The sequence below is a fragment of the Acartia tonsa genome, chromosome 6, assembly GCF_053477335.1.
Source record: "Acartia tonsa isolate MP-2025a chromosome 6, ASM5347733v1, whole genome shotgun sequence".
NCBI lineage: Eukaryota > Metazoa > Arthropoda > Copepoda > Calanoida > Acartiidae > Acartia > Acartia tonsa.
Genome location: NC_137265.1, coordinates 9,163,265 through 9,183,926, shown reverse-complemented (window position 1 = coordinate 9,183,926; position 20,662 = coordinate 9,163,265). Strand labels below are relative to the sequence as shown.

The 20,662-nt window shown below is 32.2% G+C and overlaps 1 protein-coding gene across 14 annotated transcripts in view; it reads left to right on the top strand.

Moving 5' to 3' along the window:
• Ide (Insulin degrading metalloproteinase) overlaps window positions 1–16,626 on the top strand; it is a 62,796-nt gene extending 46,170 nt beyond the window's left edge. Inside the window, exons 22-36 of one of the 14 annotated variants that reach the window (XM_080163373.1) lie at window positions 1,221–1,294; window positions 1,547–1,639; window positions 2,173–2,235; window positions 2,479–2,593; window positions 7,174–7,271; window positions 8,673–8,767; window positions 9,531–9,600; window positions 10,569–10,636; window positions 11,714–11,783; window positions 12,057–12,110; window positions 12,999–13,091; window positions 14,264–14,410; window positions 15,681–16,024; window positions 16,293–16,322; window positions 16,526–16,626. In XM_080163373.1, coding sequence (XP_080019499.1) covers window positions 1,221–1,294; window positions 1,547–1,639; window positions 2,173–2,235; window positions 2,479–2,593; window positions 7,174–7,271; window positions 8,673–8,767; window positions 9,531–9,600; window positions 10,569–10,636; window positions 11,714–11,783; window positions 12,057–12,110; window positions 12,999–13,091; window positions 14,264–14,410; window positions 15,681–15,962 — 1,322 coding nt within the window. In that variant the 3' untranslated portion in view covers window positions 15,963–16,024; window positions 16,293–16,322; window positions 16,526–16,626. Of the gene's footprint in view, window positions 1–1,220; window positions 1,295–1,546; window positions 1,640–2,172; window positions 2,236–2,478; window positions 2,594–7,173; window positions 7,272–8,672; window positions 8,768–9,530; window positions 9,601–10,568; window positions 10,637–11,713; window positions 11,784–12,056; window positions 12,111–12,998; window positions 13,092–14,263; window positions 14,411–15,680; window positions 16,374–16,492 lie in introns of those variants that run through there. The other 13 variants (XM_080163374.1, XM_080163372.1, XM_080163371.1 and 10 more) reach the window with 13 other exon arrangements.
• Window positions 16,627–20,662: the final 4,036 nt, after the last annotated feature.

The following is a 20,662-nucleotide window of genomic DNA, read 5'->3' as shown; positions in this document are numbered from 1 at the left end:
TAGAGAGGGCAGGTGTTAATTAACTGTATTTCTACGATGCGAGGACCCTGTGTCGACTTTCAATTGGATCTTTGAATATCAGCTAATTGCGTCTGATATATTAACACAGCCAATGAAGTCGCTACAAAAGAGTAGAAAGCAATTTGCTAACAGACAAAAAAAGGTCCCTACCACTGGAACTTGGTAGTTGTCTAGGTTATCCATCATACTTATACATTTATTGTCTGTTTCGGTACAACGGCATTTGGCTGGCCGTTTACCAGATCTTTACGTACAGACGTACGAAACCTGCTACTTCCCACAAGAATCAAAACCAGCATAGTTACTAATACAATTTATTGTATGAAAACGGTCATGCTGAAATAGAAAATAACAAAATTAATAATCAAATATTAAAATGTTAAATACATTATAAAATAAATCTTGTAAAAGAAAATAAATCTTTTTCTTATTTGGAACAATCGTCTATTCAATAAAATAAATATTCCTTATAAAAGGTTGCGTGACTTCGAAATTATATTTCAAAATGTATAAAGAAGGCTAGGGTTATTTTTTGCTTAAATTTAATCAAAATTGAATGCGAGTTTGAAATTCATAAATAAAATCATCATAGACTACTATTAAAATATTCTGATACAAAAATAGATTAATTACTTGGTCTAATTTCAGTGAAAATGAAAAGATTAATTTGCCATATTAAAAAATCACTCCACTCTATTATAAATGCTTAAAGAAAGAATTCTTAGCGAAGTTTTTGATCTTGTCAAGCCGGGAAGCACTCAAAGGTATTTTTCAGTACAGATAACACCACAATTTTGACTATACATGGTTTTTTATCACACAGATATTCCGCACATTTTGAAAGAAAGATTAAAGATGGCCACGCTAGCTTTGTTTTGGTTTAAGCGCAAGCGTTGTTTTGATTGCCGCGTTCAATTATGAACTTTATTTAAACTTGGGCGCTTTCCAAACTGCCATTAATGATAAGGAAAACAAAAAGGATAAAGGTTCGAGTTCACAAACGCATCACACTATTATACTTCCAATACATTGTCTGAATATCAATGTTAGGTCTCTAACTAAATCAAGTCGTGTAATAACTTTATGGATTCTTATTAATACTCTGGTAAGCCTTGAAACAAATAACTACCTTCTAAACCTGTCAGGAACTAACTATTCATTCACTTCATATATTTCCTATTTTAATTGTTTGTTTTTAGAAATGCAATCACCTGTGGCCTACTGTGATCCCCATCATGCTAATCTTACCTATATGTTTGCTTATCTTTTCAAGGTAATATTACATAATGCTTTATTTGCATCCTTGTGTCAATGTGTAGTGTATGTCAAAGGGTGCGCAAAAAGTTACGTTTCTTGTGTAAACACTAAACTGTAGAAAAATGCTACGCATATTTCAACCATCCTTACATTAACCTGTTAATCTAAATTTGTATCTAATTTATTTTTTCCCTTATAATATAAATGTTAAAACCAAAAAAAACATAGATGATAAAGAAAGAATTGTTAGTTTATAAACTTTTATTAGGATGAGCTGAATGAATATGTGTATGCCGCAGAACTGGCGGGTCTTGGTTATAATCTGGCCAACACAAAGTATGGTATCACTCTTGGAATAAAGGTACCTAGCAATTTTTGTCTTTGGTTAAAGGGAATTATGGTTCTTGTGATGGCTACAGTGTCGATTTATATGGATGAAGTACATTCGTAGCATTTGTTTGACATTTTAATAAGTGTTAACTTGTTAAGGCAGGGAAGTATATTTTCAATCACCCCCCCCCCCCCTCCCTTTCGTTTATATATTCTATTTTTTTGGTTGATTAGCCATAGTTTCTTTATTATACTCATAGACTTTTGTATTTCCATTTGGGCCAGTTTAAGAATAACTAGAAACACTTTCTCATGAGAGCTCCTCGTTATTATCTTACCCTTGCAGATTTTGAGTATTACCTTTGGTAGGGGGGAAGGAGGGATTCTTTGGAGTATTTCACAATTATTGTAATTTTATCTACATTATAGGTATACAAACAAACAGACAGACATCGTTCTACTTTGTATTATAGATATAATATAACACCTACACAATACAAATATTTTAATTGATATAACTAATAATGTTCTAATAAAATATCAGTATTGCTTTTCTTTAAATAGGGCTACAGCGACAAACAGAAGGTTTTACTTGAAAAGATCATGGACAAACTTACTTCTTTCAAGGTAGGTATTTTATGTTGCAGTTTAAAACCAAATAAAATGTTGTTTTAAATATCATTTATATCCATCCAACTTTTACATTAGTCGAGATCATCTTTATATTGAGAAAAATTACTTTTATTATTTTTATGTTTATATGACGTGAAAATATTATTACCTATAAATTTAAAAATTATGAGATTTTTGGACTTGCTAAAAAGAATTTTGTTTCCTTAAAATATATCTATCCTTACTTAAATTGTTTAGATTGATTCTAACAGATTTGAGATTCTACGCGAGAATTACATTCGAGGGTTAAAAAATTCAGTCGCAGACCAACCACATCAACATGCCATATACTACAATTCAGTGGTTCTTACAGGTAAAACGCTCTTTTAAATTAACTATTATACACTTAAAGAATAGCTGTGCTTCTTGAAATAACAAAAACTTTACCTAAAAAAATAGAAAAACAATACAGGGATCTAAAGGGATAAGACAATGGCCGATAATTAATATACATTAAAAATGTTCAGATTCCAATCATCAAAAGATTTTTTGAACCATATAGGCTAAAAAGTGTGGATTTTTATCAAAACTAATGAATCTTTTGAAATTTTTGAAAAAAAAAATTTTTTACTATGTGCGCCAATAGCTTAAAGTTTTTAAAAAACTAAACTTTTTATAAAAAACCTAATAACACAGTAAAAAAAAAATTTTACTTACCACTAAATTTCAGGGAGTATGGGAGGGGACAATGGATCGAATATTCAATTTTTAAGGAGTCTCAGACTTTGGGGACTGGCTTAAAGGGAATGTGCACGAATACAGCAGATTCTTACTGATTTTGGGGACTTGCGCATCAATGCCCCGCTAACTAGCTGAGCTAGATTTGAATATGCAGACAGAAAAGTTTGTTATTTATCGCTGGTTTTAACAAATATTTTTTCCCAAGAAAATGTCTTTTCATGTATAGAAACTCTACTGTGATATTTATGTATTAAATAACCTAAGAACCGCTTGAATTTCGGGGTCAGTTATAAATATATCAGAAGGGTTGAGGTAGTTCTAAACAAGATTTTTCTAGTGATTAATTACAGAATGTTTACTACGTTGTGATGTGTTGATAATTTAATTTTTAAGTAAATGATTTTTTTCTTAGAACTAATTTTGTTCTAAATTAGGTTACCATGATCCCTTTACAATTTTGGTAAAATTTTCTTGAAAAATCTGGTTTTTATTGCTTTTCAGCGAACCCTCTTAAATTGAATTAATTGCCCATTGTCCCCTCTCTTACTCCCTGACTAAATTTTAAACCAATGTTTAGTTTCATACCTATTGACTTCCTTAGAAAAAAAAATCATGATTTATTTTTTTTACTGTGTTATTAGGTTTTTTATGAAAAATTAAGTTTTTTTAAAAACTTTAAGCTATTGTCGCACATAGTAAAAATTATTTGTTTTCAAAAATTTCAAAAGATTCATTAGTTTTGATAAAAATCCACACTTTTTAGCCTATATGGTTCAAAAAATCTTTTGATGATTGGAATCTGAACATTTTTAATATACATCCCCAATGATGAAACAAAATTATCCCTTCTGCAGATTACAGTTAGAGGTTAAAAGGTTTGGAAACTCAACTTAATAAACCAATCAATCAAAATTCATTAAGAGTCCCAAAAGTTATTAAGGCAAAAAATAGGAAAACGTTATGATAAAACTTTGGGGACTAATGTAACAAAAACATACATTGTTCCCTGTCTCTCTGATAACAATATCACTAACATAGAAAGAAATGCATGCTGTATAAATACTTAAGGCGAGTCCTTAAAAAAAAAATTAGTGAAGCCCAACAGGATCAGAAAAAGAAAATCTTCAAAATTATTTTGTAACAACTTCACCAATATTTAATTTAAAAGCTTTCTGCATTGTAAACCTCATTTTTTATCTGATTCCCTAATCCTTTAGTGCTGTTTTTTTTAAGAACCCAACTGTGATCAAAAGAATTGAACTTTTGTTTGTATATTCTAAAGTATATATTCTTTATATTTAAACGCTTTGAAGTATGTCTATCTTGTATATTTTTATTTTCATGTCTCGTTGTTTGGGAAAAATAATTTCTTAAGTTGGAATTTCTACTATCTATTAATTCCACTTGAAAAACAAGGATGATTTTGTCAAAAAGTAGTAATAAATCAGAAATAAAGTTGTTTGGATGAGATTTGAAGAGGTAGGGAACAATAGGCTGCAAATTACATCAGAGGTGGATTTTTAAATCATTTCAATGGTGCGCGGGGTGATTTAGCGCACCATTGAAATGATTAAAAGATCCAGCTTAGTACTTAAAGTTTTTTTTCTCCGAATTTTAATTTGTTATTTTAAAACAAGTTGTGTCCGAAAGTTTTAACCAATAAGTTTAACCTACAGAAGTGGTTTTCTTGTTAATCATCATTAGTATTTTGTCTTATCCCTAATGATCCCTGTTGAAAAGGAAAGTAAATGTAGAGAGATCGGTAATAGGTAGGTAAATAAAGCTTTGGTCATGGTCACACAAGAAACAAACATGGAAGAGTTGGCATAAAAAAGCATACAAACAAAAGCACTGATTGGTGAGCTTTTCAGATAGATGAATTTTAGAGTAACTTCACTATTAAATGGAAAAAATGTGATACTTTTTAATTTAGAAAATATCTCGGAACTATTCAATTTATTTGATTATATTCATATTAACGAGTAATGATATGAATATGCGCCTTTTCATATTTAACATATTAAAATATTGTCATGTCAAAAGTGGAAAATAAATAAGAACAAGGTAATAGTATTGCCACCCTTCCTCCCTTTTGAAGAAAAATGCGTTTTTCTAATTCCACTTTTTCAATTACCTGACCTGACCTAACCTAAATAATAGGCTTGACATAATACTTAACCTAACTTAACCTAAATATTAGGCTTGTCTATGGTCTACTTTGCGTTAAAGTAATGTTTTACAAATATTATTTTACGAAATCTAAGGTTTGTAATAGGATAACCTATTTTGTCTATGGTCTACTTTGCGTTAAAGTAATGATTTACAAATATTTTTAACGAAATCCAAGGTTTAGAAAAGGATAACTTTTTTTGTCTATGGTCGGCTTTGCGTTAAAGTAATGATTTACAACTATTTTTAACGAAATCCAAGGTTTTAAAAAGGATAACCTTTTTGGCAAGGACGTCCAAGCTTTTTCATTTATGGGGGGGGGGGGTAAAAAGTCAAATAATATTTTTTTTGGGTAATGTTTATATTTATATAGTCAAGAACGTCCAAGTTATTTTATATGATGGGGGGGGGGGTAATTCACCCCTTTAACCCCCCCCCCCCCTAGGACGTTTGTGTTCGGACAAAGTTAGGGTATAGAGTAGCTGCACTAACAAAACAATAAATCAGTGGAATTTCTCTATTTTTATTGTAGATGTACTAAGAAAATCTTTTAATATGTTAAGTAGGCTTATCAGTGTTATTTATACCAATAGAATTATGTACTATCTAACTTTCATAGTACGACATATCTTTAGATGTATTAGGATCTATTTCATAGGAATAAGGTATAAACAACAAGCGAAATAAATCTAAAATAATATTTGAGGGGCAGATGAAAGGTCGTCAATTTTTAAAGTGTCCCCCCCTCCCCCAACGACAGTTGAAACCAAGTTTAAGTTTCGTGATTTTTTCCCGAATTAATTACGTTGTTTGTATAAGCTGTTTATTACCTCGTATCAAAGGTTGGTTTTCGCTTACATATATTAATCTCATACGAATAACTTATTAAAAGCCTTGGGTATAAATATGTAGGTTTACCAAACCAGACAAACACCTCTATAAAGGGGGGGGGGGGGGTAATGCAACCATCTCGTAATCAGTGAGCAAATGACACTTAGAATTCGAATTTCGATCTGAACTTTTGCATGAGTAATCCTTGGTAGGTCTATTTTCCCTAAATCGAACAAAAAGTTGGAAAAGTAACGGCTAGCGGCTCAGCCGTTCAGCCGTTTTAGCCTATTTTTAGGGTAAATCCATCATCAATTACGTAGGAATCAACTTTTTAAAACATATTTTTGGTTTAATTCATGTTAAATGATAGCAATAACCATTTTTAAAACTTCTAGCACCAACAGCTACCGTGTAGAACCGTTTGATAGCGTTTTGGAGTAGAAAAGAGTATTATGTTGAGAGAGGTTTCGTGACTAATTTGCAATATAGATATCAAAAAAATGACAAAACAGCTGAGCCGCCAGCCGTTAGCCGTTACTTTTCCAACTTTTTGTTCGATTTAGGGAAAATAGACCTACTAATGATTACTCATGCAAAATTTCAGATGGAAATTCGAATTCTAAGTGCCATTTGCTCACTGATTACGAGATGGTTGCATTAAACCCCCCCCCCCTTATTTCATGACCTTTGTCTGAAAATCCTAACTCGGCTTGTAAACTAATCTAATTTTAGCAATCTAATTCAATTTTAAATTGGTATTAAACTAAAGTAAAGTTAATTTTTACTGGATAGCAGAAGTAAGGTATAGCCAACAAGCGAAATAAATCAAAAATAATATTTTGGATCCCCAAATCACGAAAAAATTCAGCTGAATTTGCTTAATAAAGTTGTTGGTTACAGCTGACTGGATACTTAGTAAGTTAAGAAAAATACGCCATAAGAGGAAAATAAAAATGAAGCCTGTTTTATTTTTAGAGAAAGTGTGACATAAAGAGGAGCTTCTCTCTAGTGTGGACATACTTACTGTTGAGGCTTTACAAAACTTTATTTCTAGATAAACTGTGACATAAAGAGGAGCTTCTCTCTAGTGTGGACATTCTTACAGTCGAGACTTTACAAAACTTTATTTCTAGAGAAAGTGTGGCATATAGAGGAGCTTCTCTCTAGTGTGGACATACTTACTGTTGAGGCTTTACAAAACTTTATTTCTAGAGAAAGTGTGGCATAAAGAGGAGCTTCTCTCTAGTGTAGACATGCTTACTGTTGAGGCCCTACAAAACTTTATACCAAGACTTTTAGCAAATGTCAAGGTAAGGTTTATCATAGACAAGGATGACGACATTTTAAAAAGCCAATAAAAACACCTATAATATAAAATGGTAGGGTTTTTTGCCCAAAGCTGAAGATTTCGATGACTATTGAAACAATTGAATTCTTCATGTTAGGGAAGCTTCACATACATCCAGGAGTGTGTTAGGTTATTTTATTTTAAGATTTAAGTCTTTGGATGGTTTTGGGCTATTTTTTTAACTTTGATTACAGAGCCCCTAGATGCTAGTGGGGCAGCAACTAGCTATAAGTAAATCAAAGGGCTTTTTCACTCAAATATAATATTGCCCCCCCCCCCCCCCCCACCTCTCCATTTTATTTTTAATTTTTGCACATATTTGTCCCCCATACAGGGCCTTATCCTGCAAGGATCTTATAACCTAACCTAAGTATTAAGCATCCATACACGTTTATTTTCATATCAATCAGACAACTCTTGCTTACAAAAAATGCAATAAAAATACCTAATTCTTTAAGTATAGATTGTCTATAATTTGCAATTGTAAAAATATAAACTTGCAGAAAATTTGAAAAATATGGCTCCATATAGTTTTTATACAGGGTCTTTCAAAATGTGAGTAGGGGAAAACCTAACATCCTAGCATTTAGCTTCTTCATTCCAAGGGGGGAAAATAGCCTAAAACCACCCCAAGCACTAAATTAAAAATAAAAATTCCTAAATCCATACAAGAACCTCAAATTAGCTTAATGGGTTGCTGGATCCTTACGGACAAAAACCTAAATTAACTAAATAATAACTTTTAAAAACCTGAAAATTAAAGAATCTGATATTCCGGCAAAATATTGAGGAACCCTAACATACTAAACCCTTGTACAAACATGATATTTATATTCTTTATTGGTATTTCAGATATTTATTATACAGCAGCTAGGTATATATAATATATACCATTGAGTTGCATTCTTACCAGAGTCACGTTAAATTGATAATTTAGTAGCGCAGCAATACTCAATAATACAGCACTTGGCATCCCGTACATATATATTGCACTGCCCATTGTATACAAGGATTGACGACTAGCTCACATTCACCTCTATTTATGTTTAAAAATAATAGTACAATATATTTATGTAATAGTTTTACAAAAAATATAATAACTTTTGATTTATGAAAGGGTATAAATAGATTAAATTTTTTGTTTTTATGTACTATATTTTTTATTTTATATAAGGCATAGGTAAATTAATTAGTTTAAGAAGGGCGTCTAATTAACATATTATATTTCACCTTTTCTCATCCTTTAAATATCATGCTATTTGAATATCTTTGTACTTAAATTAAATAAAGTCAAGATATTTTAGTTGTAAGAAAATTGTTTTCTTCTGTTAAATATCCTTCTCTGATTTATTAAAATTTCTAGTTGGAATGTTTGGTGTACGGTAACAGTACTGTGGAGGAGGCTACAAATATTTATTCCCTGGTCTCTAACAAGCTAAAACAAGAATGTGGTTCCAGGTATGATTTTCAGCGCAGCAGCTAGAAATTGACGAGGATCTCTTGGGGGCTGGCTGGGTGGGGCTTTGGGTACAAGTACTCACCATGCCATCTTGAGGGTTGAACATACTCTACATTTTGAACTGCAGTGTAACGCGCTTGAACGCCCAGGGTGCTAGGCTAGGTAACACCCATTAGACAACAAAACTCTTTGATCGTTGTCTAGAATTTCTAATTGTGCATGGTAATGAGTTGTGCCTGTTTTTGGCCAGGATATCCCCCTCTACTCTAATTATTTTTCTCTCGCACCTGACATGGCGATAGTAGGAACCATTTTAAACGTCTTTAGTTATGACGCGTTGTCATTACAGTCGTGAGTTAGCAGCTAGAAATTTGTTATGGATAGTCATATCTATAGTAACAGTTTTAATTAAATTGATATCTGTGTCGGATGGATCTTTACATTAACTGTACTTTAAAACACAATCATTCACTGGGAGGGAAGGGACATTGTGCTATTTATCACTCAAGACCCCAAAGTTTTATAGCGTTTTTTTATTAGTTGGCTAAACAACTTTGAGGACTGTTATTGAATTTTGATTTGTCGGTTCATTGAGTTGAGTGTCCAAACGTTTCAACCACTAAATGTAATTACTGAAGTGTTAATATTGTTTATCATCATCGGGGATGTACATTTAGTACAATCATTTATTAGTCATTGTCTTAGATTCTTGGTTTCAACGGTATTATGAACTTAAATATTCTAATTGATGTATTTTTTAAGACCATTACTTGCTTCTCAAACCTTGAAAGAAAGAGAGGTGAAGCTCACAAATCCAAGTTATTTGTATGAGGTAGGTACATATTATTATTTCTGAATATATTTGTATTCAAGCATTTTTATGAAATATCATCAAATGTTTTGTTGAGTTCAAACTGTTGATTCAAAAGTTTTTATATAATATTTTGATTAAATGTATTTTTAGAAAAAGGGGTGGTAACTTGTAATATTGTATAATTTAATGTACCTTTACAATTTATAGCATTTCATGATTTTTGCCTTGTTAGTATATTTTGTCTTTTGAACTAAACCACAAAGGGGGGGGATGTGCCACTTTTTGAAACCAAAAGTAAAACACGCATGATCTCAGCCTATAAAAGAGTTACAGCTATAAAATTTGGCACAGCAATTACTTTTGTTGAGAACAACATGGAACTGTGAAGAAACGGCGGCGGAACCGCCGCTCCCGCCTAAAACCGCCGTTTTCCCGCCGAAATTTTTTTTGCCTTTTCTCGCCATAATAGACAATTTTGAATTATCTGAGGTAAACTTTTTTTTTCAAGGCAAAAAAAAATTCGGCGGGAAAACGGCGGTTTTCGGCGGGAGCGGCAGTTCCGCCACCGTTTCTTCACAGTTCCATATTGTTCTCCACAAAAGCAACTGCTGTGCCAAATTTTAGAGCTGTAACTCTTTTATGGGCTGAGATCATGCGCGTTTTACTTTTGGTTTCAAAAAGTGGCACATCCGCCCCCCCCCCCCTTTGGTGATATTGCGCAAAAAAATGCTTAGGTACCTAATATTTCAATGTTTTTTTTTCATATAAAACCATAGTAAAACTATTTTTTTAGTCGATTTAACTATTAAACATAAACCTAGTATATTCACTAAAAAATACTCAGGTACACTGGTGGTAGGTGTTTAAAATCACTTGCTCTCTTGTGTGCATAGTGCCCTTTGATGGAAATGTTGCACGCAACTGAATAGGTCATTAACTTTGCCTGGGTTGACAATCAACTTGTACTAATGATTGTCATTTTAAAGACGAAGAACGAAGTCCATAAGACATCCAGTATTGAGATCTACTACCAGTGTGGAATACAAGAAACAAGGTAAAATAAAAAGCAGCAAAAATAGATTATTAAAGTATGAGTTGTGAAGAAGGAGGGGGTGGGGGGTTGATTTTAGTGATATTAATATGGAAGAATTATGCATGATAAAAAATCTTGAATTTTAATTATTTTGTGCTAATTATGATAGGTTTCTCGTATTCTCATGATTGAGATTACATTGATGTGATTTAATTAATTAACATCTCTTTCTTACCCTTAAGACTGAATTTTACGTTAAATTTATTAAAAGAAGTTTAATTTATCATTGATTGTGCCATCTCTGTATTTATGCATCGTATAAATATTAGATAACATTTGAATTTACTTGCCTCATGAATTCTCAAAAAAAAATTTAATTGGATCAAAACTCATGAAACATAATAAATTCGTTTCAAGTAACCTCTGGGAATGGTGACCCATAGTTTCCGCATAAATATAAACACAATACATCAGAAACCATAAAAAGGGTCATTTTATAATTTTTTCGCGTAGTTGTGTGTTACAGTTAAATGTTAAATGCTCTTACTAAGTCAACCTGTTCTTGATTATGGCCAAACTGACCCCCTTTAAACTTTTGGCTGTTTGAATATTTTTTTATTCAATAATATTATGTAATAAGATGATTGGTCAATCTGATTTTAGCATCTTTTTGACAAATTAACAATATAATGTTGATTTCCAGATTTTATTTTTTCATTCTGCGATAAAACTTTTTTAAGCGGAAGTGTTAGCTCCTGGTGGGAATATATATGAATGTATTTTAAAACCTAAAGTTAATGTTAATTAATATTACACAAAGATATATATTATGCTCGTACATTTTCAATTACGTTTTTACTAGTTGATTCAGGATTTTGTCTTTCCTCTAGTTTTTGTATTAGTGTTTGCACCCCTAGCATCAGGGGATTTGAATTCTAATTTTTAAAAGAAAAGCATAAACCAAGCTTTTCTAAAGAATATAATTCAATCGGCTTATTACTTGAAAATCATAATCTTCAGACAAAAAAATCACAACTTTATATAATAGGAAAACTAAATTTTCTAATAATTCTTTCTAATAAAAATGTTTTATTTTAGGACGAATATGTTATTAGAATTGTTGGCTCAAATCATAAAAGAACCTTGTTATCATCAACTTAGAACAAAGGTAGGCCTCGCAATTTTACTTAGATCTTCATATTTATTTAGTGGCATTAGATTTGTTTGCAGTATCATATCTACTTTTCAAATCTTTAATATATGTTTGTAGGTTAATTATAACCTTTCTTTTAGTTTCAACCTCTAAGTTAACTGTTTTTTGATTATTCTCTTAATTGGCTTTACACCTCTTTGAAACTTTTTTTATTTTCGGTATCACAAAAGAGCTCATTGTCTCTTTCCTTATTATCCTACTTATTAATAATACATAAAAATATTTTAGGAACAATTGGGTTACATTGTATTTAGTGGTTTGAGACGTTCAAATATTGTACAGGTATAAATAAAACAACTTTTATAAAGGCTCATTAATACTTAAGGAAAATAGAGCCTGGTAATTCTTAATTTTTTTAACTGCTCAGTTTAATATCTGAACAAAATGCGGCTAAAGCAGTTCGTCATAAAAAATGAATACTGTGGGAATGACTTTCTATCGAGCCAATACAGAATTGGATGAAACTATCTAGTACAATCAGACAAACACCCAGTATATAGGGAGTAAGGGAGGGGACAATGGGCAATTAATTCAATATAAGAGTTATCAAAGAAAGGGCATGAAATCCAGTTTAATCCAATAAATTTGTAGGAAACTATAAAGGGATTGTTAATTGAATAATAGATTTCCATAGCGTCATGTAAAGTGAAATCACAACTTGTTTTTGATGAAATATATTGAGGTTTTATGGTGTGATTTTTATATTACTAGATTATTGGACCCGGCCAGTTGCTAGCAAGAATATGACTGCCCCTTTTTATTCTGTTTATTTCCCTTGCCCCCACCTCCCTTCTCCCCGTCTGCTACATTCCAAACTAACACAACGAGTAGTTATTTCCCTTGCCCCCACTTCCCTTATCCCTTCTCCCCGTCTGCAATATTCAAAACATACGCAACGAGTAGCGGCATTTCATGCGCAAGTACCTAAACTCAGTCAGAAACTGCTAAATTCTTGCACATTCCCTTTAAGCCAGTACCCAAAGTCTAAGACTCCTAAAAATTGAATATTCGATCCATTGTCCCCTCCCTTACTCCCTGGACAGACACCCAGAATACCTAGATATTTATACTATACTATCTATCTTTCTTTCTATCTAGGGACTTAAAATTATTGTACAATCAGACAGACACCCAGAATACCTAGATATTTATACTATACTATCTATCTAGGGACTAAGAATTATTGTACAATCCGACAGACACCCAGAGTACCTAGATGAACGTGTTGAGAACTATATCCAGGACTTGAAAGATACTTTACAGGTATTTCAAACCTTTATTATGGAGGCATTTGGAGTCTTTAAAGAGACTATTTGCCTATTTTTATTGTTGATATGATATGTTTTATTAATCATTCCTTTGTCCCTTATACCTACCCACTTATTATCCAGGGACTATTTAAAAAAGAAATTGTTTACTCCGTAGTTTGTACAGAGTTATAACTACATATTTTATTTCTAAAGTTTAATTTTTACCACAACTTTTCATTTTGTGCATCCCCAAGTATTAATATACCTAATACTGTGTTACCGTAAAGTGGAACGCGTCCTTCAACCGTCGTTAAAATCTGTTATATCATGAAAGTTTTGATCGTGCCTTTCTTCATTTATATTTTCTTCAAAAGTCTAAACTCTAAATATTTGAGTTGTAGGTTAAGATTGCTTATTTATATTCTATAAACAAAATTTTAAAATGTGCTTAATCTTATTCATGAAACATAGTTCCTACCTACGCATCTACTAAATTATGTCATTCTTGTTTTTAAACTTAAATTGCTACAATTGGATTGTTAGTTTTATGTCTTTTTTTTATAAAAGGATTTATACACTTACATAACTGTTTGTGTCATAAACTTGTTGAGGTTTTATATTTAAGCATTTTATCCCAAGTTAGTGAAATTTTCTGAAATTATATCATGTATTTAAAAATTAATAATACATTACGTAAAGTTTTATTCTGAATTATTAAATCAATGATTTGTAGTTTTACTCAAGTTTCTCGGTACTTTTTCTTCATTCATAATTGAAGAATTCCACAATCATTTTTCATGTTATTGATTTTGCAGCACTACTTTATATAAATACAATCGCCAATCTCAGCTCTAAAGTTACTTCAGGAATGAATAGAGGGATTGGTGGGGGGGGGGGGGGGGGGGGTGGGACGTGGTCGTCCATTCACTTTATATTTTAGTGTTAAAAAATAAAAATGTAAAATAAATGTTTAGGGGTTGGGTGCAATTTTGTACAGGGGCTATTATATCTCTTGGGATTGAGGAGGTACATTCACCCAAAATAGTCATAATTCTTCACTTGACCTTTAAGAAGCACCATTTAAAAGGATTACCATGTGGGTCTAGCGGTTAGCGAGATTCTTCAGTACAGAAACACAAACTTGTATCCTGTATCTTTTATATTCCTATAATTGTCCATGTTAAGGGTATGAGCGATGAAGAGTTTGACTCTCACAAGGAGGCGCTGGCAGCCAAGAGACTTGAGAAGCCTAAGAAACTATCCACCAAGAATGGAAGATATTGGGCAGAGATCCTCTCTGAACATCTGCATTTTGATAGGGCTAATATTGAGGTAGGTATAAACCAATAAATGTATAATTATAGATGTATAACCCAAGCAATTACCTGGTTCCAGTGTTGAGGACCTTTTTTCGTCTGCTAGCAAATTGGTTTCTGTTCTTTTGTAGCAACTCGGCTGTGTTGATATTCCTCACGCTATTGTCTGATATTCTAAGATCCATTTGAAAGTCGGCACAGGGTCCACAGGGTGCGGACATTCCTTTACTTAACCCTTTCCTTCTCTATTGTTTTACTTTAATTTTAAACCTTAGCATTTGTCGAAAATTATTTTATCACACCGTGACATCTCCCTCATTTCTTAGACTAAAATACAAATAAATTTTCCATGGAAGTCTTACCTATTTATTTAATTTTTAAAAATCCTAACAAACACTTAGAGAAATTAGTTTTCTTAGTAAATATGGCGTCAAAAGGGGACTATACAGTACACGAATGAGAGTAAGTACTAGAAAGTTCCTTTCAGGTGTATTTCTAATATTATGTGTAAGTTAAACAACCTAGAATTTTAAATTTCTATAAGCATGTTTTAAGGTACAAAAAGGGTTTTGGTTCATCTTTGTACATAGTTTATTAACTGGTTGATTTAGTAACTGTTTAGTTGTGTTTTAAGTAAGAGATCATTAATGACAAGTATTGTATTATTCTATTGAATACTGTTTATAAATTAAGCTTTATTTTTTAAAAATGTAGTGGGCATTTTATGAAAAAGGCGTTTTTTGAGATAGGCGTTTTCTGAGATGGGCGTTTTTTGAGATAGGCATTTTCTGAGATGGGCGTTTTTTGAGATAGGCGTTTTCTGAGATAGGTGTTTTCTGAGATAGGCGTTTTTGAGATGACACTTGGTTTTTTGATTAAAGAAATAATACCACAGTTCTAAATATTTCTAGAGTTTTTAAACTGATTTTGGTGCAATTTCCAATTATTTTTATATCTATTGTTATTTGTTTGTGAGAACTATATCATATAAATTATTAATTTGCTTAAAAGGGTTAAGAAACACATTATAAGGGAATAAAGATAATTACAAAAACATTTTACTTCAGGGGATTTTGATAATTTTAATAACCTAAGTAAAAAGGTTTAGACTGTCTGCATTTAAATCATAAATAACCACCCCAGAATAAAACTGATATTTACTTACGTTGAAAATTTAGGTCTTTTTCTGTGCCCCAATTTAACCATATCCTATTCAAACGAACGCATATTTTTAAAAGAAATCTTTGCATTGTCTTTATTTTTGAAATATAAATGTTCTTTTTTAGGTTGAAGAATTGAGAAAATTTACCAAGGACGACATCATCAACTTCTATTCCAAGCATATTTGTCCTAACAGCTCAGACAGACGGAAACTGAGTTGCCATGTTGTATCTCATGCACCCGACGGGGCAGGAATGACAACTGAAACAGCCGCTAAACCCTCCTCCATCCACTGTATTAGTAATATTACAAGGTTCAAGGCGGGACAGCCGCTGTACCCCCTCGCCTCGCCTTACACGCCGCATGACAAATTGAAGAGAAGCAGCGTGGCGAATGAAGCGCCATAAGAAATGTATTATGTATCATGTTAGAAATATGACTTAAAGTATTTCTTTTGACAATTTTATAGGTTGCTGGTGGCCTAAAACTAACTTACTTTCCCTCATCATTGGAACCGACAAACATAACAATGTCTACAAAAAACATTTAATACAGGAAGTTTAATACGCGCATTTTCTTTAGGCTTGCGCCCATTACTACTTTTAGCGTAGACTTTTACAGATTATTTTCAGACGCGGCGCGCGTTGTTTGTTTTGTCTGTTTAAATGATGTGCAAACGTTTTAGGTTCAGTCGATATTTTGGCCGCTAGCAGCCTCTAAAATTGTCATAAAAAAAGGAATTCCTTCATATTTCCGACTTATCTAAGGTGGGTTCTTAAAAGAATAGAATCGGCTCTAGGATGACCGTATCATCAAAATCATTTTTTGAGAAAAATCTACCAATATTAAATTGAAATCTTCCAAAAAATCTACCTATCCCTTTTGAAATTAAATTTTGGCTTCTCTAAACCTAGTCATTCTAATTCTATATTTTAAGAACTTTCATTATTAAATTGTATTGAACCTTTAGGGTATTTATTATTGTTTTTTTCTCTTTGTTGTTATAATTATATTCTAAATTCATGACATGACTGTGCGATATATGATCATTAATAAAAATTTTAGTGTTAATTTTATTTGTTTGTTTGTTTGATTAGCCATAGTTTCTTAGGGTTTGGACCTAAGACTCCTGTAATTTTCATTACTATGTAGTAGAGCATCTTACTCTATAATTAGGTTATTTTCAATGGTCTGACATTCTATTTTTTCTCTATGTAATGTTGATAAATTTGGAATCGTGCACAAACATTTTTTATGGTTGTTTGATTTATTAAAGGGATAAGACAATGGCTGGTAATTTGATGTCTAATAATGATACACAAAATTATTCCTTCTGTAGATTAAAATTAGTGTTTGAACACTCAACTTAATAAATCAACCAATCAAAATTAACTAAATCCCAAAGTTGTTATGCTAACGAATAAGAAAACGTTATTATAAACTTTGAGGACTAGTGTAATAATAGCCAATGGTCGACCCCTCTCTCTGTGGAAAAAAGGGGTAAGGTTTTTCTTTCCAATCTCGGCTTTAATTGAATTTTTTTTTATTTTCGGGTAGGGGATGGTGGGATTATGCTATTAAGTTCGATTTTAATTTGTAAAAAAAACCTAAACAGTATCGGTTACAAATCGAGTTACAGATAAGAAGAGAGGTTGGGTTAAAAGTGTGAAATCAATAAGGAAGATGCTGTAAAAGATTATTTTAAAATTGCTGAATACACGGGAGTATTAAAATTTTATAATATTACCTTAATTTCCGAAGCCTCTATCTTTAAGATCTGTCTTATTTTTAGCTAAGCTGTGTCAACTATTATTTTCCTTGAAAATGACGGAATGTGGAATGTGTGGGGGGTGGTCAGCTGAATCTTAGTTTCCGATTTTGTACGTATCCCCCTCATCCTATCTCAATATTTACTACTAGCTAAAAAAAGCTTAAAACTTCCAAAATAAAATCAAAATTTGAAAAATTAAAATTTTGAATGTATTATAAGTCATCTTGTTATTTATTTTTATATTAAAGATGATATAGCTGAAAATATTGGGTTATCTGTCGTACAACTTCGGAAATTAAGGAACATATAGGAAAATAATTTTCAGTTGATCGTGGGTGTATAATCGATGTTCATTTGTTTATGCAAATTTGTTTTTTTACTAAGTTGAACCTTCTACAAATATCACATGAAGCTTGTAATCTCCGGTGGCTATTTGAAATTGTTGATAATTTGGTTATTATTGTGGCGTAAAGTTAGGTAAAATTTGTTTTTCTGAAACTAAATGGAAGTGGGTAAGAAGGGGGATGGAAGGAGGAAGTGTGTTTTGGGAAAATTTTAATGAAGAATTTTTTGTCAGAATCCTGGTCCCTTGACTCTGAGGATCTCGTTAACTCATGAACAATTAGGCCCTGTTTTTCAGAGGATATTCCTAATGGCTATATGAAGGTTCCAGACCATTTACTTATCTGTGTGTTTGTTGTTCTACATATGAACTGTATTTGAGAGTAAGTTTAGTTTTTTTTAGCTGAATTACTTGAACACCGATATTGCCGAGACTAACAGAGAAATGAGAGATGATAACACCTATTTAAACTATCACAGAGAATATTCAGACACAGTTACTAACTACACATCAGAATAAATGGTCACAACCAATTACGCGTTGCATCTGTATTTTGTCAGTTTGAAGAAAACCTATGGTTTTTTCCAGTATCGCTTCAAAACCGATAAATATCCGGTGGATTAGAATACTAAAGCATTAAGTGTTACATCGTATTATATCCAGTCTTCTACGAGTATAAAAAATGTAAATTTTTATATACACGGAAAGCTGCATATAATACAATGCGATAAATTGGGTATTCATTCCTAAACAAAAAACTGGATAGGAATATCATTCTCATTTAAACAAAAACTCATTTTTATGCTAAAAAGTGGTTTAATTTTGGTTTTTAAATTTCATTTATTTCCCTGGTATCATTTTTCTTTCTTTAATTAATTAATAAAAAATCTAAAAGCTTCCAAAAAAAAAAATCTTCTAAAAATGATACCAGGGAAATAACCGGGGAAATAAATGAATATTTACATCCACTATTTAAGGGGTCGTTTATATGGGAATGACTATTTCATATCTTAATATACATATTACATATAACTGAAGTGCAAAATTTAGTATGGTAGGTGCGCTGCTTCTCTATAATATTTGTTGAAACCAAAGTGGGTTTTAATTTTGTCCCTTTCTCGCAAAAATTGTCATTTCTAAACAAAAACACTCTTTGCGGTTGTGTTTGGTGATTTTAACTACATAAATTTCTTATATAAAACTTTGTCATAAATAGATTTTTATGGGTCCTCAAAAAATCATTTCTTCAGCGAATTATTGAGAAAAAAAAGTAAGATTGCTACAAAATATTAAGTGTGATGGGGAGAGTACTCTTCTTGCGGCTAGGGGCGAAACCACTAGTTTGAACAGAATCAAATGCTTTGCTTAAATCTAACTGCACAATCATTTTTTAAATATAACATTTTAAAACTGGTTTAATATTTTATAAAAGTAATAGGGTGTTTGTCTGTCTCTTTGTACCTCAAGCTCTAGCTAACCGCTGCACTGGACTGATTTAACTCTCCTTTACAGGGAAGCTTATCCCTTAATCTTACCATCCTCGAAAGTGGCATCTAGGAGCTACTTTAATTAATCACTAGCGGATGCGCCCCTAGCATCTAGGGGACCTATATTCAAAGGGATATAGAAGGGCAGAAAATAGCCTAAAACCATCACAGGACCTATAAGAAGCTTCACTGTATAGGAGAACCATATCGGTTCTGTGGTTAGCGATATCCTTCGTTACAGACAAAAAATGCTTAATCCTATTGTATAAAGTAGTAAGCGTTTTTTGTCTGTAACGAAGGATCTCGCTAACCGCTGAACCAATATTGTTCTCCTTTACAGTGAAGCTTCTTATAGGTCCTGGGAAGGTTTTAAACTATTTTTGGGGAGGGTGTCTTCACACCCATCCCAACCCCAAAAATATTTTTTTACTCTTTTAAAACTCAAATTTAAAATGGGATGAGGTCGACTTTTCCCCCTCCTACCTTAAGTGCCCCTAGAGGCTTCTAGGGGGCGCCGCTAGTTCTTTATAAAATAGGATATTGCTAAAATTTATTTCTATTTAAATGAGGAAAACGTGAAATAAATTTGTATTTTAAATAAAATCTAATTTGAATTTGTTGAAAAGATTTATTCATATGTAATATTTTCGTTACTTTTCTAAATCATTTGATTAAGGAATTAAAATCGCGTATACATCTGTTAATATTAATTTTAAAATGACCAAAAGCAGCCTTATGAAAGAAAAAATATATTATATATATATATCTATAATACAAAGTAGAACGATGTCTGTCCGTCTGTCTGTCTGTCTGTCCGTCTGTCCGTCTGTCTGTCCGTCTGAAGCTTAAGATCTCAGTAACCACTGAACCGATTGGGCTCTACTCTTCAGGGAATATACCTACTGGTCTTGTGATGGTTTTAAGCTATTTTCTTGGGGGGTGGGACACCCCCAACCCCCCAAAAAATTAAAATACCCCCCCCCCAGAAAAAAATTTTTTTTTTTTACTTTTTAAAAAAAATCTAAAATACGAAAAATTAAGTAGATCAAACCTCTTGGGGCAAAGCCCCTAGAGGCTAGGGGCGAAGCCGCTAGTCTATAATACAAAGTAGAACGATGTCTGTCCGTCTGTCTGTCCGTCTGTCTGTCCGTCTGAAGCTTAAGATCTCAGTAACCACTGAACCGATTGGGCTCTACTCTTCAGGGAATATACCTACTGGTCCTGTGATGGTTTTAAGCTATTTTCTTGGGGGGTGGGACACCACCAACCCCCCCAAAAAAATGAAAATACCCCCCCCCAAAAAAAATCTTTTTTTTTACTTTTTCTTTTTAAATCTAAAATACGAAAAATTAAGTTGATCAAACATAGCAAAGCCCCTAGAGGCTAGGGGCGAAGCCGCTAGTATATATATAATTGCTCTAAATTCTTTCTGATATAACCTATAATATGATACGATACTTGTTTTCTCAGTATGGCTCGGAAATAAATTTGATCCGGTCGAAATGA